This window comes from Equus caballus, chromosome 22, assembly GCF_041296265.1.
Source record: "Equus caballus isolate H_3958 breed thoroughbred chromosome 22, TB-T2T, whole genome shotgun sequence".
Lineage (NCBI taxonomy): Eukaryota > Metazoa > Chordata > Mammalia > Perissodactyla > Equidae > Equus > Equus caballus.
The window spans coordinates 24,142,065-24,160,647 of record NC_091705.1 but is presented as its reverse complement, the minus strand read 5'-3'; the positions used below and the strand labels follow the sequence as shown (position 1 = coordinate 24,160,647).

Genomic DNA, 18,583 nt, shown 5'->3' with positions numbered 1-18,583 from the left:
ACAAACCTCATTTCCTTTAGTCCTTCTGCCTCTATGACCTGCAGAATCTGTTTTGGTGTCATTGGAGCATCCGAGTAATTTTCTAGTACCTGAAGAAATATAAATGTTCTGGTTTCAGTGTGCAATTTTCATTTATATTCAATCTATCTCACTGGCTACAGTTCTGCTCTGAGGTACCACTGCTCACAATTTAGTTTTTCCAGTTAAAATTACTTCAGAAACCAAATTACATATGTATCTATCTAGTTGCTGAAAGGTGACTGCAATTAGCTGAAATATTCTAATTCTCAATTCTAAAAACCACATCTTCTTAGTGTACAAGTTACGGTATGTGGGGTCTTGGCAACCCTGGTTACTACTTAACATGATGCCGTTAATACGGCTAATAAACCATAGCGCTACACAATAAATTATAAGACAGAAATGCACGCAGATTTTCTCTCCCAAGGAAGTTTGGTAAGTACAAATATTTTTCAATGCTGATTTTTGCCACCATGTTATGAAATTCTAGTGTTAACTGCCACAGTACATTTTGCCATTTGGCAACATGATGGTATGATTCTCTATGATTGCTGCAAGCAAAACAATGAGAAACGGAACATCCCATTTATGTCAGCACCATCTGCAACTAAGTCACGACAGTAGTTTCTCAGCTCTCTCACTTTAAGAAGTTGAGTTTTAGGGGCTGGCCCCATGGCCAGGTGGTTAAGTTCGGGCGCTCTGCTTCGGTGGCCCAGGGCTTTGCTGGTTCGATCCCGGATGCAGAGAGGGCACTGCTCATCAGGCCACGCTGAGGCGGTGTCCCACATGCCATAACCAGAGGCACTCACAGCTAGAATATACAACTATGTACTGGGGGGCTTTAGGGAGAAAAAGAAGAAAAAAAAAGACTGGCAACAGATGTTAGCTCAGGTGCCAATCTTTAAAAAAAAAAGTTGAGTTTTAGAAATGTTATCCTCTAAGGGAGAAAAAGAAAAAGACAGGCTATCAGTATCTTCATACTGTCTCTACCTATGCAGCTGCTGAGGTTACTCCAAATCACACTAACATCTTGAAGTCACTTAACAATCATAACAACTGAGCACTGCCATCACAAATAAAATGTAAAGCAAGAAGTCTGATAGGACTGCAGCTAAAGGTTCTCTCTGTGGCAGAACATGAGCCCTTAGCACTAAAGGAACTCAAGATTTGGAGAAGCAGGTTCTGAAATAAAACCCCTATTTGCCATGGTCCCGTACTCAGCCTCTCTCTTTTCAATTTTTACATTCTCCTTCGGTAACCTCCTCATCCCACAGTTTCAACTACTACCTAAATTCTGATAACTCCCGAATCTCTCCCTCTAGCCCAGATTTCTCCCCATCTTCAGCCTCAAATGTTCAGTTCCATACTGGATGTCCCCTTTTGCCCGTCTACTCTAACTCATCTCCCCTCCAATTCATAGAACCAGCAACTCTAGTAATACAGCTCCCCTCTTCCTCCAATATTCCCCACCTTGGTCGGCAGCCAGCCTAAGCACCTAATTTAGAAACCCAGGCATCACCCTTTACTCTCACCTGCCCCGCAGCTCTCACAGCCAGCTTCCTACCTGACCCAACACAACAGCCTCTTCGCTAACATCTCTGCAACCAGCCCTGCTGTCCACACATCGTTCTTACTCCGCTGCCATCCTGCATTCGACAATTACACGAAACACCTACTTCGAGCCAGGGACAGTTCTAGGAATTCTTCGGTAAACAAGACCCAGTCCCTGCTCCCACAGAACTTACATGCTATAGCCTGAGATCAGCCCAACAAAGCAAACCTGCTCTCTCCACCTTCCCTGCAACCTAACCACGTACAGCAAAAGCTGAAGCTGCCAGGTCCACTGGCCCACTGGAAAAGCACAGGCTTTAGAACCAGACAGACATGGATTCCAATTCCGGCCTTCTAAACTTGGGCAAGTTACCTACCCAACCTAAGAACTTGGCTCCCTCATTTGTGAAGTAAGGATACCGCTGTGTTCCTCTCCCGGTTGTTGAATAGATTAGAGATCATTTAAGTGTGTGCCTGCAGTGCCCGGCACAAAGCAGGCACTCAAGGCCTGGCACACAAGGTCCTCACAAGCTGGTCTCCGCCTGTCTCTCTACCTGACTGCCAAAGTGACAATCCACAAACTTTATGCTCCAATAACAACGTGTGGTCCTTCTCAGTTCCCACACTCTCTACCTTGCAAATACACACAGAGACACTCTCCTGCCATTTATTGTCACCAGCTCCTGCTTACATTCTATGTGATGATTCTTACTCCTATCCACCCTTCAAGATTCAGCTAGGAAAGCACCTTTCTCCAGGAAGCCTTCTCTGATCTCCGCAAGGCAGAGTTAAATGTCTTTTCAGTGTCCCCAGAGTTCCACAACACATAGAATTTATCTTCCAAAGCAGGACACTTGAGAGCCAAAGGAGGAACTATACTGAACAATAAGCAGGAACCAGGATGTCTGTTTACCATTTACCCATCTACAATGGCTTTATCTCGCCTGCGTACAACTCTATTCATGTGTCTGGGCCTTCCCCATCCTCAGAAGACCAAAGTGTCTCAAGGGCAAACCTTATCCGTCTTTGTATTCCAAGAGCCTAAGTGCCAAGTTAGGCAGTGTTGACTCGAACAAGCTCACAACAAAGCTGGTACAAGCCACTCATGTTCACTGCCACAGATAATCATTTCTTTGATACTAATAAAGTGTGAGCTGAGCTAGTGAATTTTTGTAGGATAATTTTTTTTAAGAAGCATGACTCTGAAAAACTAGTTACTAATTATTTAAACAGCGGTCTGAAAGAGCCTGAGACTCTAAGACAGAAGAAACAAAATCTCTAAAGGAAAGTTACATCAAAAGACACAAAATATTCACTTCTATTAAAATTGTATATGCCTCCAGCTTTTAGTATAAGAACAATTCAGCAGTGTTCTATTTCTAGTCTCTGTCTTTCTAGAGCACACTTTAAAAGAAGAAAAAAAAGTATCTCTTCTACTTCAAAGGGAAAAAAATGTTTGATGTAAGAATGGTCAGTCATGAATCAAAGTGAAAGATAAAGCGGCAATGAAGAGTTTCTCAAAGCCAGGGAGAATCCATTTAAGGGCATTCAATTTAAAGGGAAATCCCCTAGGCTGTTTCTCCTAAACAAACTGTTCCTAACAAGGAGGAGGATTTATATCCATCCAACCCCCTAAAATCTACCTCTTACATCTAGAAAAGACAATACTATCAAATGTTTGAAAGAATGTCTACTTCTCAACAACACAATTAAAATCTGTAAAACTCAATCTCCTGCAAAAACTCAAAAAAACTACTGAAATTCTCCAAAGTCTCTTCTTTCCTACGAAAATAGTTTTTAAAAGGGTTCCTAGTATCACTCTAGCCACCAGTCCAATTAAGATCAGGAGCAATACAAAACTGCCACAAAGCAAGTGCATCTGACTGCCGGCTGTGGCAAGCACTCCCAATTCACCTGTCCACAGAGGAGTCAGATTGAATCTTCCGCCCTACCTGTTACAGCTCACTCTAGTCAAGCTGCTCTCTGTCCAGCGTCAGCTCTCACAAACTCTCCAGCACTCAGTTTGTTACAGCAATTTTTTTTTAATGGGGAGAGGACTCTAAAAAGTTTCCCCTCACCCACCAATCACTCCCATCCAAAGGGATGGAAAATTCTAAACGAAAAGACAATGAAAGATACGTAAAATTATGCACCATGTTCCCACAAGTCATCTTTCACATATTTAAGTAATTCCTATTCATATTACTATTTTTTAATGAAGAGCCACAGAAGAAAAAGAAAACTTACTCCGATAATCTGGCATGAGGTTGAGCCAATGATAAAACCGAAATAACAACCTGGATACCGGAGTTCACGTCACAATAAATTCAAGAACCGAAAGGGGCTTAACAGAACAGTGAACCCCAAATTCCTAAAGTCTTTCAACTAGTAAGAGCCAACAGAGCTTTGAGACAAACAGCCTAGAATTCTGTCAGGACATAAATAACACAGGATTTAAAGGTACTTTCACCTACCTCTAAAAAGTAAAATTCTGGCAAGCAAATTTCCTTTTGGTGCCCAGAGTCATAAACACCCGCATATAACAGGAACTCAGAGGAGAATTTCAATGAACACCCAAGACTCAACCTTGAGGAGAAAGAGAACACATCCTTTTGGCTCTCCCCTACTCTCCTTCAGACCTAAATTTGTTTCCAGGGGAAGAAACACTGGAGAAATCCTGAAATTTCCAAGAGATCCTGAAAACTAGCCATAGCTTCCAATTTTGATTGAATCAGAAAAAAAAACTTAGAAACTACAAAATCTTCAAATTTCATTTGAAACAAATTAACTGAAACACAAAACTTCAGCATACAAAACAATTGCTATTTCTGTTCCTTGGACAACAAACGCCTGGGGAAGAATGTCAGGAACATCAGTGAAAATTCTCCCATAAACCAAACAGCTTTAGTTCTTGAAAGTTACTAACAGTTTTACAGGCTTCAAGAAAGAAAAAGGTGTACCACAGATTTGTAACAACCCCCAACACATACTCATCTTTTTTTGCACAATACCTTCAAGGCAGGAACCTCACTTCTCAATAAAATCAAAGATGAGAAGGTTGAGGTTCATTCATCATTAAAAGTAAATTATAGCAATTACATATAAACTACAGGGTGTCAAGACATGAGTATGCGATCTGCCCTATAACACTGCTGTGTGACAGTTCTGAGAAAGTGACATCTCTGAGAAAAGCGTAACCTCTTACGACTGTCATCAGCAAGATTTCTTAAGAACATGTCTCAAAGTGTCTTAGCTTTGTGGGTGCAAATCCAAAAGGAAGATACTTCACTTACAAGTCCTCTGACACTTTGAAAACAGAAAATTCACAACCCCCCTCACCAGGCAGCTTCAAACACTCAAATTTACTCTCTCCTCTGCTAAGTCCTCAGAGAGCAGTATCTTCAAACAGACCCTTGGTCTTTGTCCAGCACTTCATGTGTACATACACGAGGACACTAAGGAACAGAGAACACAGATATTCTTTGCAAAGCTAGTCAGTTCTCTGCAGAGCGCCCATCTCCCGTCTAGCTTACGAAGTAAAACACTCTAGTCAGCATTTCTCAAAGTGTGGTGAGCCACCTGCACTACAGGCAACCTGGGAAGCTGGTTAAAACGAAGACACTCAGGGTCTACTGCAAAGTCTCAGACTCAGTCGGTCTTCAGCAGGGCCCCAGGAGCAGCATTCCTAACCACCTCCCCAGGTGTCCTGTCCCCACAGGACACTAAAGTTTGCGAACCACTGCTCAGGGTTCAAGCTGGGAGCGAGCTCTTCTTCCCTCCACACACCTGGTTTAGATCGGCAAAGCTCAAAATGCCATTCGCGTCCCAGCAATCGGGGGCGCTTTCCCACCCCTCGAGTCAAACGCACCACCCCACTGCCCACCAGGAAGCGAGGGAGGAGCTTCCGACCCTTCCCGGAAACCCAACTCCCCCGAGCGCACAAACGAAGCTTCCCCAGACCCCCAGACGCTGCCAAACAGTGGGGGAGGGGAGGCTGGGGCCCCGCCGCCCGGAGGGGGAGGAGCCGGCCTGCCAGCTCGCCCCTCCGCAGGAATTTGGGGTGGGGGGGAACCGTGCAAAAAAGGCGCCACATCCAACCCGGCCGGGGACCTCTCCCCACCCGACGCCTTCGGGGTTGTCCCGTTCCCAGTGCAAGGGTGGCCCCGCCCCCTCCTGCGGTGGGCAGGGCCTCGCCCCTCCCCCCTCCCGGTGGGGGTGCTCGGCGAGCCCACCCCCCAGACCCCCCACCGAGCCCCCCTCGGCGGCCCGCCTCACCAGGCGCGCGGCCTCGGCCCACGTGCGCTCCTTCTTCCTCTTCTGTTTGTCCTTCATCCTCCTCCTCCCTGGCGGCGGCGGCGGCGGCGGCGGCGGCTCCACGCGGGACCTCCGGGCGGGGCGGGCTGGGGCGGCGGCACGGGACTGGGGCGGCGGCGGCGGCGGCGGCGCGGGGGGGCGCGTGGCGGCGGCAGCGGCGCGCGAGCACTCGGGTGCGGCCGGGGAGAAGGGGCGGGCGCGCGGGGACCGGCTGGCGCGAGACCGGCGCGAGGGCGGTGGTGGGGGAGGGGTGGCGGCGGCTCCACGCGCCGGCGCTGCGTCAGTCGCCCACGGCGGCGGCGGCGGCGGCGGCGGCAGCGGCGGCAGCCCCGCGATCGCTAAGGAATGCGGCGGCTCCGCATAACCACGGGGTCAGAGGTCACGGCTCCGGCCTCCGCTTTCCCGCTCTGCTGAGGGGCCGAGACAGGACTGGCGGTGGGGCGGGAAGGCGAGATGCGGCTTTCCCTTCGGCGCCCGGGTGTGTGCGTGTCTGCCGTGGGTGTGTGTGAGTGTGTGTGAAGAGTGAGGAGGGGGAGTGTGGGGTTTTTTTTTTTTGAACAAAAACAAACCGAAAGGGCGGCTGGGAATCGTAGTCCCGGTTGCCTCTCTGGCCTCACCCGCTCCGGAAGAATATGGCTGCGTGAAACGCTTGGACCACACTTCCCTGCGTGCCCCGCGGCCCGTCTTTTCTGCCCTCCCCTCCCTTCCTCCGTAGCGCGCAGAGCTCGGTAAGGAAGGGGGACTGGCAATCGTTCGGGGAAGGACTGGGCGGAGTCTCGCGAGGTGCGGGAACTGCCTGGGGGCCTGAGGCATTCTGGGAGGCGATGCTGGGAAGGGGCGGTGGCTGGGCTCCCCCGACCACGGTTAACCCCTTCGCCGCTCCTCGCCTCGGGGCCGCCGGGCGGGTAAGGGTGGGGATCGAGAATCGGTAGCTCGGCTCTCAGCGCCCACTGTGTACCTCGCCTCGCCTAAGCGGTTCTTCTGACCGACATTTCTCGTAGGTGACAAGAGACAGGACTTTCCCTTTTGGTCCTCCCCTAAGTGACTCACTGCCGCATAATAATGAGACAAAAAGACACTCATACCAGTAAAACGGTTATTCCGCGATTGATGGACCTAGACAGTCCCCATTTTCCCCTGTGCTTTTATGCCGCTATATGTTTGCCGAAGATTGCACCCGCAGCCTAGAGCATTCTTACCACTTGGTGAACTTGGTGATGTGATGACGGTGGTGTAAAGAACGTGGACTTTGGGGCCATACTAACCAGAATGCACCTGAGTCCTTTTTAGAGGCGGTACGCTGGAGAGAACACAGGCCCTGGAGCCAAAAGGACCTAGACTGGACTCCTGGCGAAGCCACTCCCTGGCTATCAGCCTAAAACTAGGGGCTGAAACTCTCTGAGCCCTCACTTTTCTAATCTACATTAGTCTAATACCTAACAGCATTATCAGGATTAAAATTAACATAAAACACCTGGCAGAATGGAAGAGGCTGTGAAGGGGACCTTGACATTAGGTGCACACAATTCGGCTTCTGGCATAGAGCAAGTGTTTAATTGGTACCAGCTGAGAGACAATGGGCAAATTTAGCCTCTCTGAGCATTAGTTGTAGAGCATGAAATGAAATGAGGTTCAGAGTACCCAACACATAGGTTTTCTGTGTCTATTTGTTGAATCAATGTCCAGAAACATTTCCAGAATCAGTCCTAAACTGGATTAATAGCCAGCTCTTAAAAATTAGGGAGGGAGGGTCAATGGCCACGTTTGAAAGGTTTCCCTGAGGAAACACCCCCTCCACTCCCTGGTGTTAGCACATGGGAGAGCCAGGACTTAGAGGAGATTTAGTATGCTGGCCAACCCTAACACAGTGGAGTTCGCTGCTCCTGCTTCTAATGCTCGTCACACAAAAGACTTTCACGTCCAGTAAACAAAATCCTGCGAGGTGAATAGAATGTAGAAGGTGAAGCAAGGCATGTTTTTAAATCTTTCCCCTTCTGACTGCACTGCAAGAGGGGGGAATAAAGAACAGCTCCCCCTCCACCACCGACAAGTTGACCTGATTTTTTACAAAGAGTTTTTCTTTTTCTTTAATCTACAGCTGACACAGTAACCTTTGACAAGTCATTTGGCTTGTTTCAAATGTTTTCTTCTTGAGCAGTTTCACCCTCCTCTAACCTCCAAAGAGTAACTAGAGAAGATTCACTCTAAAGTTTACATGTTTCATAGAGGCACTGTGATAGGAAGAATAATGTCGTTTCCTCCTCACTCCAAAAAAACCTATCTATGCTCTAGTCCCTGGAAGCTGTGAATATGTTACATTCCATGGAATTAAGGACCATAAAATAGAGAGATTATCTTGGATTATCTGGGTGGGCCCAGTGTAAAGTCATGCACCACATAATGACAGACCACATAGATGACAGTGGTCCCATAAGATTAGTACCATATAGCTGTGGTGTATGTAGTAGGTTATACTATCTAGGTTTTGTAAGTACACTCTATGATGTTCACACAATGACGAAATTGCCTGACAACGTCTCTCTCAGAATGTGTCCCCGTCGTTAAATGGCATGTGACTCTAATCACACAGACCTTTAAAAGTAGAAGAGGAAAGCCTAAGAGATACTTTGGAGAGATGAGGCAGAAGAATCAGATTTGAAGCTTGAGAGGAACTCAACCCACTGTTGCTGGCTTTGAAAGGGGCCATGAGCCAGGGAATGTAGGCAGCCTCTAGAAGCTGAGAACGAGCCCTGCCAGCAAGTAGGCAGAAGCTCAGTCCTACAACCCTACAGAACTGAATTCTCATAACGTGAATGAGTTTGGGCATAGGTTCTCTACCCCCTGAACCAGTCTGCAGAAAGGAATGCAGTCCTGCCAACACCTTGATTTTAGCCTTATCGGACAACCAGCTGAGCCACACTGTGTCCAGACTTCCAGCCCACAGAAAGTATGTGGTATAAACGGAGGTTGTTTTAAACCACTAAATCTGTGGTAACTTCTTACAGTAGCAAAAGAAAGCTAACACAAGCACTGCGGAAACACCTTTATTTAATTCTCCAGCCAACAGTGCCTGACTCTCACAGCTGGGTCATGGGGGAATCCACATGTGAATATTTCATGGTCTCTGCCCTTGCAGAATCAAAGAGAAACTAATGACAATATCATAGTTAAGTGTGAAAAGAGTATGTTGAGTACTGTACAAGATACATGTTGGAAAATTGGCTTTAGTCATTAAACCTTAAGAAGATGGCATTTTTTTTTAAGTTAATGAGACTCATGAGTTTATTCTCTTCTCAGAAGCACCAAAAAACAAACTTACACATTTTTTTGGTGTGTGTTTTTCTGTTTTTATCACAGTGCTTTTATTACAAAGTATCTTTGAAGTCAACGCAGGTGCCACAGGGCAGTGTAAGATAAACAGGACTGATATTCAACCCTGCCCTGTTTGGGGATGAGTCACTGTTTTCAAACTGCACAGTTATGAGCAAAGTACATAACACACCAGGAATCTGAATAACACACACACTATTAGCAGACCGAGGAATTCCCAAAAGGACATAAACACCCCCAGAAGCTCACTATGAGATAGTGTATTTGCCACTGGCTTTGGACTTGGGCAGACCTAGGTTTGCATCTTCTTGCAGTCCTTCTCCAGCTGTGTGGTCTTGGTCAAGTTATGAAACCTCTCATTGACTCAAGGCCATCATTTGGACAACCAAGTATATAAACTCAAAAGGGTGGGATTAGGATTAAATGGCATCTTTGTAAAGCACCTTGCACACAGCAGACTCACTAAATGCCAGCTCTCTTTGCCTCCAAGAAAGTTTACAGTCTAAAGTGTAAGAAGTGCCTCATTTTTAGACTTCAGTGAACCAAGCCCTGGAACAGTTTGCTACTCTAACGACTGTTCTCTCCCAATAACTGTCTACATTTTCAAATGAAGTTGAGGTCCACAGAGGTCAAATTACCTCCCCTAGATCCCAGATGATCAAGTGAGATCACATTTGCTAAACTTCCAGCATAGCAGATGATCAACAAATCATCTGTACCTCTCCTGGTCCCTCCTACCTTCCATTTCTTTGTATGATTGTCAGTTTAGTGTCCATGCTCTTGCTAGCATCTTCTTGGATTCATCATCACACCCCCAACATCTGGCACAGTCTTGGCACATGGTAGGCACTCAATCTGTTGGATGAATGACCTTATTCAATTACTTTATTGGACAAAGTCCTATTTTGAATGAGCCCTAAACAGTATTTGGAACTGCCCAGGCAGACCTGGGAAATATTGAGGCAGGATTTCACCCCAACATATCTATGCCCGTTATAAAGATGCTCAGGGAGAGAGACTTCATGACCTCACTGCTTTTGTTAGGCACAGAATCTGCCCACTTGATGGGCAGCACTAACTGCTTACCTGCCATTCACCATCATTCATTCATTCATTCATTCATTGCTGAGGAAGATTCACCCTGTGCTAACATCAGTTGCCAATCTTCCTCTTTTTGCTTGAGGAAGATTCTCCCTGAGCTAATATCTGTGCCAATCTTCTTCTATTTTGTATGTGGGTCACTGCCACAGCATGGCCACTAACAAGTGGTATAGGTCTGCGCCTAGGAACCAAACCCAAGCCACCAAAGCAGAGCACACTGAACTTAACCACTAGGCCACAGGGCTGCCCCCCGCCCCCGCCATCATTTAAATCCACTCCTGTTTTTCAGTCTCCCATGAGGCTGAAAGAGGTATTTAAATTCCATTTTACTCCACCAAAATGTAGTTAATGGTTACTTCAGGGTTGTAAGACTATGGTAGATTTTTGGTTTTCTTTTTCTTTTTTTTTTTTACCAAATATTACTTTTTTTAATAAAAAAAATCTTTTGTATTTCAACCACAAAGCAGACCATTTAGATTAAGGTGGCAGATGTAATGTTTTCAGCTTCTTTACACGTCTGTATTTTCCAAATCTTCTAGAATGTGTGCATGCTGCTCATACTCACATGAGTATGATGAAAAAAATTTTTAATTCTCAACAGTGTGAGAACATCTTTAATAATTATTATTATAAATAATTAGTAATAATAATTCTTTTCATTTTACTTAAAAAGATTTGTGGGGGGCCGGCCCTGTGGCTGAGTGGTTAAGTTCACTCACTCTGCTTCGGCGGCCCAGGGTTTCACTGGTTCAGATCCATGGTGTGGACATGGCACCGCTCATCAAGCCATGTTGAGGCAGTGTCCCACATAGCATAACCAGAAGGACCCACAACTAGAATATACAACTATCTACTGGGGGCTTTGGGGAGGAGGAGAAGAAAAGATTGGCAACAGATGTTAGCTCAGGGCCAATCTTTAAAAAAAAAAAAAGATTTGTGGGACACCCCCACTAAAATGGCCTCAAAAGATGACCTGAGCTAGTTTTTACCAAAATTGTGGAAAATAACAGCCCCGTGCCTGATTCTTTAAGGTTTTCAGGTGGAGATTTCAGGAGCTCACTAAAGAGCCCATCTCAAATTTAATCTCTCAATGCCAGAGACATGTACTCATTTGTACCATAAACCTTTCTGGTCTCATTTTAAGCCATTTCTTCTATTCTTTCTGTGTAAAGAAGGAAAAGAAACTTTAAAGTGCATTTTAACACCAAATTCTAAGAGTGGTGGTGCTAATGTGATGAGATTGATACATGGGTTATTTCTTCATTTTCAATGTTTTATAAGGAAAACATCTACTCCCAGCCCCAAATGGCTTTTCGTCTTCCTCTTCTTTAATGATTGCTAATATCTGAATGTGACGTTGAAGACTTAGATAAATGGCTTCACAGGCCTTAACTCTTGAACATCACAACCACCATGTGAGGTGACTGAGAAAACCGGCAGGGCCAGTAAAGTGAAGGGACTTTCCCAAGATCACAGTTAGTTGTTGCTGGATTCAAGATTTAAACCCCAAACTCCTCATTCCAAATTCCTTCCAAGGCACTGTGGTAGCCAGCCTCCCAAACCGCCCCCAGTGATTCCCAGCTCTGACAGTCACAGCCTTTTTAGTCCCCTCCCACTTTGAATAGGCTGAACTGTGGAACGGATAGGATATTTTAGAAGTGGCCCTGTATATGGCTTCTGGGGCTAGGTCATAAAAGAGATTGCAGTTTCTGCCCTCTTTCTTTGGATCACACCCTCTGGGAGAAGCCAGCCGCCATGTCATGAGGACACTCATGCAGCCCTCTGGAGAGGTCTGCATGGTAGTAGCCCCAAACAAGCTTTCAAATGACTTGAGCCCTGGCCAATACCTTGACTGCAACCTCATGAAAGATCCAGAGCCAGAATCATCCGAATACGCTGCTCCTGGATTCCTGAACCACAGGAACTGCATGAGATAATAAATGTTTATTGTTTTAAGTCACTAAGTTTGAGGTCATTTATTACAGAGCAATAGATAACTAATAAAGACAAAGTGCCTCCCTTCTGGGTGGTTCTTACGTTTTGTGACACCTGCTAAAAAGCAAGGGACGCTCTTCCCAGAAAAACTTTATACTTATACTTGTTTATACAAAATTCTTTCTAACATTCAGGGTGTACGCAGCCCCACTGAAGCCAATATACAGTAAGTGTAGTAACAGTAGTACTCCCCTTTTCCTCTACGGCTCAGAGAAGTAAAACCACTTGTCCCACTTGTGGAGCTAACATATGCCAGAGCCAGGATTCAAACTCAAGTAACCCAGCTTTGCACACAGCTCACACTCTTTGCCACCTTGCTCTTTTGCCTCTGGAGTTCTAAGTTCAGAACCACTGCTCTAAGTAATCCTTACCCTTTCATCTTCCCTCTGCACCCTACCCCTTTAATTATATAAGTTGCATTTCTCTGGCCCCAATTTGATTTTTCTTTTTTTTGCTGAGGAAGATTAGCCCTGAGCTAACATCTGTGCCCATCTTCCTCTATTTTTTGTACGTGGGATGCCACCACAGCATGGCTTGATCAGCAGTGCATAGGTCTGCACCCAGGATCTGAACTTGTGAACCCCGAGCCACCAAAGCAGAGTGCACGAATTTAACCACTATGCCACCAGGCTGGCCCCACTCTCTGGCCCCATTTTATTTGTGATTTCTAAGTGACCCATTGTGTGTTAGTTTCCACCAAAGAGACAAAGTCAAGGTCACTGACTCTGAGCGCCTCCTGGTCTAATGGGATCATAGACATGGACACAAATAACTGTACACCTTTTTAAGACCTATCATCAGTTTTGGACAGGAAAGCAGTAACAAACTCTGGGAGGGCAGACTTCACAGAGGGCGATATTTTAGCTGGTTCTTGAAGGCCCAGGGGAAGAGGAGTGGCTCAGGGGAATTCTGAGTAGAAGCAACAGTGAGTATGATGGGGAGGAGAGTAGCAGCCTGTGTGTGTGTGTTGTATGTGTGTGTGTGTGAATGTGCAAGTGTGTTTAGTTGGGGAGGGGCCAGCAGTCCAGTGGGGTAGGAGCAGGAGACAAGGTCAGAAGGTGGGCTGGGGCCTAGTGGGAGGAACAGGAGGGAGGTCCCACACTAAGGAGTTTTGATTGCCTCCTGTAACAACCAGGAATGGACAGAGCTCAGATACCAGCTCTTACCCAACCCTGTGGCCCCAGATCCAACAACACAGGGCATGACACAGAGCAGGCACTCTTCATTTGCTGAATGAATTCATTAAAGCAGGATTGGGTGCTAACGCTGGTCTTACAGTGGAGCGGGAGCAAGACGGGGATGCAGAGTCAATCTGGACGCCTCCCTGAATATTTCCTCAGCAAGGCTTTCCCTGCTGCCCTGTACTCATTAAGTCCTTTACACTGCCATAGCACTCAATGCTTCCTTCAAAATGTAATGAGGAAAAATATAATTAACTCTCGACATTGACGATGACTTCTTCAATGTCTGCTCCCAAATTAGACTGTCAGCCATATGAGGCCGGGACTGCAGGCCTATTTTATTGCGCTTCCCTCTGTCCTGGAAGAGAGGCTCCTCTATCCCAGAGAACAGTAAAATACAGCATCGGGCACCTTCTTTCACTGGCATTGATAAACTCCTACTGGGATGCAAGCCCTGCGCTGAGCCCTGGGGACTAACAGCCCAATTAGACACACTTCCTGGATGATAGAGATGGATTTCAAGTGATGGGAAGCCAATGCAGTAGGTGCCCCAGCAGTAGAAGCCTGGGGTCCTCCTGGAGCTTAGAGAAAGGAACATCTCAAAGCTGACACTAAGTAGGGGAGAAATTACTTCCCAACTCAAAAATTATAGCTACTCTGGGTGTAAAATAAATATTAAAAAATTAATAACTAGGGGCTGGTCCAGTGGCATAGTGGTTAAATTCACACGCTCCACTTCAGTGGCCCAGGGTTTGTGGATTTGGATCCCAGGCACGGACCTACACACCACTCGTCAGCCATGCTGTGGTGGTGTCCCACATACAAAACAGAGGAAGATTGGCACAGATGTTAGCTCAGGGACAATCTTCCTCAAGTAAAAAGGGAAGATTGGCAACAGATGTTAGCTCAGGGACAATCTTCCTCACCAAAAAAAAAGGAATAAGTAGATACAGAGAATAGATCGGTGGTTGCCAGAAGTGAGGGGTGGGGGGGTAGGCAAAATCAGTAAAGGTGGTCAAAAGGTACAAACTTCCAGTTATAAAATAATCCTGGAGATGTAACATACAGCATGGTGACTACAGTTAGTAATACTGTAGTATATGTTTGAACGTTGCTAAAACAGTAGTAGATCTTAAAAGTCCTCATCACAAGACGGTCATATCAAAATATACACAAATACCGAATCACTGTTGTACAGGTGAAACTAATATAATGTTCTATCAATTACATCTCAATTTTTTAAAATGAATAACTTTCTTATGTACTAATAATTCCACTTGAAAATAATGGGGGATAAATGATCCCATTCACAACAATAGTAACCAAAAACAAATGACACCATCTGGAAATAAAATTAATATAAAATGTGCACTTCTTACATTAAGGAAACTATAAACTCTGCCAAGGAGCATAAAGTCTTGGACCAATGAAGATCACAGCTTGCCTTAGACTGGAAGGCTCTAACATGTGCACATTAACTGTCCTGAATTAGCCTATCAAGTAAATGTCATCCCAATCAGGATCCCAGTGAGATTTTATTGTCAAAGTGATCCTAAAATTCAATTGGAAAAAAATAGATGCATTGTTTTCATAACAAAAAGATCTAACATTTATTAAGACTTAACATGTGCCAGATCCTGTCCCAAGGACTTGCTAAGCATCATTTCATCTCATCTTCAGAACACCATAAGGTAGATACCATTACGATTAACATGATACTGATGAGGAAGCAGAGGTTCAGAGAGAAAAAAATAACTTGCCCAAGATGACACAGCTAGCGAGTGGCTGACCTGGAATTAAAGCTCAGGCTGGCTGAAGGAACCCACTCCGCCCTGCTGCCGAGAAAAGTTTGAAGAAGATTAATGAATTGGGACTTGTTCTACCAGATATGAAAATGCATTAGGTAGCTACACCAACTAAAACAGTGAAATTTTGACAAAGGAACAGAGAGACCTACTAAATCAAACAGAAATAGAGCCAAGCGTATGAGGAATCATAGTGCACGACAAAGGTAACATTTCAAATTGGTAGAGAAAAGAGGGAAGTCAACAAACAGAATGGGACCACCAGGTAGCCATTTGGAGACTCCACCTCCCTCCTTAAATCTAAAGTCTGCCTAGATCAAAGATTTATATCTGATAAAAGAAACAATAAAAGTATTGGAAGAAAAAAATTAGTGAATATTTTTATAATCCTGGAACTAGAAGTCTCTCTAAGCATATTATAAAAGTTAAAAAAAATTCACCAAGTAAAATCAATAGATCTGACTACGGAAAATTAAAGATTCATATGTGGCAACAAAATACCATACACGAGGTTAAAGACACCAGTGAAGTGGAGAGGAAATATTTGTCACATACATGACAAAGATTTAAGATTCCTAATAAACAGAGTTCTTAAAAGTCAGTAGGAGTGGCCGGCCCCATGGTATAGTGGTTAAGTTTGGTGTACTCCGCTTTGGCAGCTGGGTTTGTGGATTCAGATCCCAGGCACTGAGCTACACCATTCTTCAGCCACGCTGTGGCAGCGACCCACATATAAAGTGGAGGAAGATTTGCACAGATATAAACTCAGGGCTAATCTTCCTCAGAAAAAAAAAAAAAAAGGTCAACAGGAAACACCTCAATAGGAAAATGGGTCAAATAACAATGGCCTAAATAGGCAATTAACAAAAGAAGAAACACAAGTGGAAATAAATACTAGAAACGATTTTCAACCTCATTACTAATCCTGGAACTACAGATAAAAGCAAAATTGAGATATCATTTTTCAATAGATCAGCCCGCTAAAGTCAAAAAGATTGGCAGAACCCAGTGTTAGCAAGGATATAGGAAAATAGGCACAACTTATGCACCATTGGAGGGAGCACAAATTCATACAGTCATTTTGGGAGGCAGTTTACCAATACGTAACAAATTTATAACGGGAAAGCCCTTTGATCTCATAATTCATTTACAGAGATTGATCCCAGGGAGGAAATTAAGCAAGTGAATCTATGTACAAGTACAATGATCTATGTACAAGGTTGCTTAATATAGTATAGTATAAAATAGTAAAAATCTGCAAATGACTTCAGTGAGTATCAACAGTGTTAAATAAATTCTGGTATTCCATACAATGGATTACTAGGAAGCCATTAAAAATAATAATATAAATCTATATTTATATAACTGGACATATGTCCACAACATGTTAACTGAGTGAAAATAAGACAGGTGTGACTATGAACCCAAGAATATGATGCAGGTCAATTAAAAGAGTGTGCATCAGAGACATCTAAAAGACTGGTCAGCAGCCACAGGTAATGGAATTTCCAGTGATTTGTAATTACTTCTTTAAAAGTTTCTGTATTGCTTGAATGTTTTTCCATCAGAATATACAATTTCTATAATCAGAATATTCAATAAAGCTCACTGTTTTTTGACTTAAAAATAGCACTTAACTGAACACTTATTCTCCAGCATAGAAACTTTATATTATCACATTTTTCCCTACTGCAACCCTACAAGGAAGGTATTATTCATTCATTTTACAGGAGACAATTTAAGCAGCTTGCACTGGACGTATCAAGACTGGAACACAGGTCTGGCTGACACAAGAGCTTTTTCCATAATGCTGCACTGTTACTAATAATTAATATTGCTATTAGTATTTAATAACATATGCCTCTTATCGTGTGCCTATTAGGTGCCAGGCATTTGACAGATGTTTTCTTTACTCCTTTCAGCAACTCTGAAAGCAGCAGGGCCGGTATTAACCCTCTGGCCGAGGTGTAGGAGCTTGCTGCAGGCAGTAAGCGCTGCCCCGGGTTTCTCCAGCTCCACAGCCTCCCTGCTCCATTTTGCCCCATTTCCTCTGCTCTAGTAGCCGACTGTCTTCACCTGGAGATTATCTGCCCTGAGGTCTCTGCTCCTCTACTCTCCTCATATCTCTATCTTGTAGTCTTTGGTTTGATTGTAGTGCTCAAATAGAGGTTATGCATTTGGCCATCAAGCAAATGTTTACTTTTGCCATGTAGGATTTAAACAAGAATGTTGTGAAGTCTTAGTTTATCTGCTAACTTTATCACTCAGCTCAGAAGCCTCCAGGGTCTCCCCGTGCAGAATAAAACCAAGACAGCCAGGCTCCTTCGCAGTCTGGCTCTCATCAGCCTGGCCTCAGCTTCCCAGAAGGCCCTGGGCTCCCTTCTTTCATGACCACACCCCTCCTGGGTTTTTCGGCTTAATAGCCCCAGCATCCAGCAGGACGCCCGGCGCAAAGTGGTGTTCAGTAAATGCCGGATGAAGAGAGGAAAGAAAGCTCTCCACCACGAGAGACAAAGATTTCAGCCAGGCAGTGTGAAAGGGGCCTTGGAGGCTGTGTGAAATTTAATTGAGCAGAGATGAGGTCAGGCTTAAATGAAGGCAGCATGCTCGCAGCCACCCAGAGACCTGCCTCCATGCTGTGTTGTCCAGCTTTACAAAGCGCTTTCATATAATAATCAGAACAGCTACCATTTATGGAGGGCTCACCACATGCCAGGCACTGGTGCTGCACATACATGCTTTCTTACTTATGTGTTTTTTATTACAATTATTATTATCCTTATGATTTTTATTTACGGTCTGTCTCTCTCCACTAGCTCCACACAAGCTCTAGGAGGGCAAGGTTTTTTCCTGTTGTGTTCAAAGCAGTGCCTGGCAAATAGGTACTGAATAGGTCACCCCAACAGAGCACCACACTGATTTTTACCCCCACTTTACAGAGGAGCAACTCGAGGCTTCGAGGGGACAAGTGACTTTTCCAAAAAGTACAGATGCAACAAGAGGACAAGACTGAAAATAGATCCGTGGTCTCTTTCTCTCCATTACCTCTGCAACCGCCCAGAAGTATCCATTCCTGGCCTAGAAGCTGGGGGCCACCACCTGCCTGCAGAACTCCTTCATTGATTAACAATGACGACACCACACCATTTACCATTCACCGGGCCCTTGTTCCATACCAGGCACTGTTCCCAGTGCTTCACACATTTGACTCAGCAACTTAGGAAGGACTGGCTGTGATCCCTTATTGACAGCTGAAGAATCTGAGGCCCCAGGGAGGTTAAGAAA

At 44.8% G+C, this 18,583-nt stretch overlaps 1 protein-coding gene across 5 annotated transcripts in view; it reads right to left on the bottom strand.

Moving 5' to 3' along the window:
- The window catches only part of ASXL1 (ASXL transcriptional regulator 1), an 85,226-nt gene that overhangs the window by 57,326 nt on the left and 9,317 nt on the right, over window positions 1–18,583 (bottom strand). The window contains exons 1-2 of one of the 5 annotated variants that reach the window (XM_070248033.1): window positions 6,504–6,650; window positions 7–89 (exon numbers count right to left, since the gene is read on the bottom strand). In XM_070248033.1, coding sequence (XP_070104134.1) covers window positions 7–62 — 56 coding nt within the window. In that variant the 5' untranslated portion in view covers window positions 63–89; window positions 6,504–6,650. Of the gene's footprint in view, window positions 1–6; window positions 90–662; window positions 806–5,847; window positions 6,217–6,503; window positions 6,651–18,583 lie in introns of those variants that run through there. The other 4 variants (XM_023626308.2, XM_070248029.1, XM_070248031.1 and 1 more) reach the window with 4 other exon arrangements.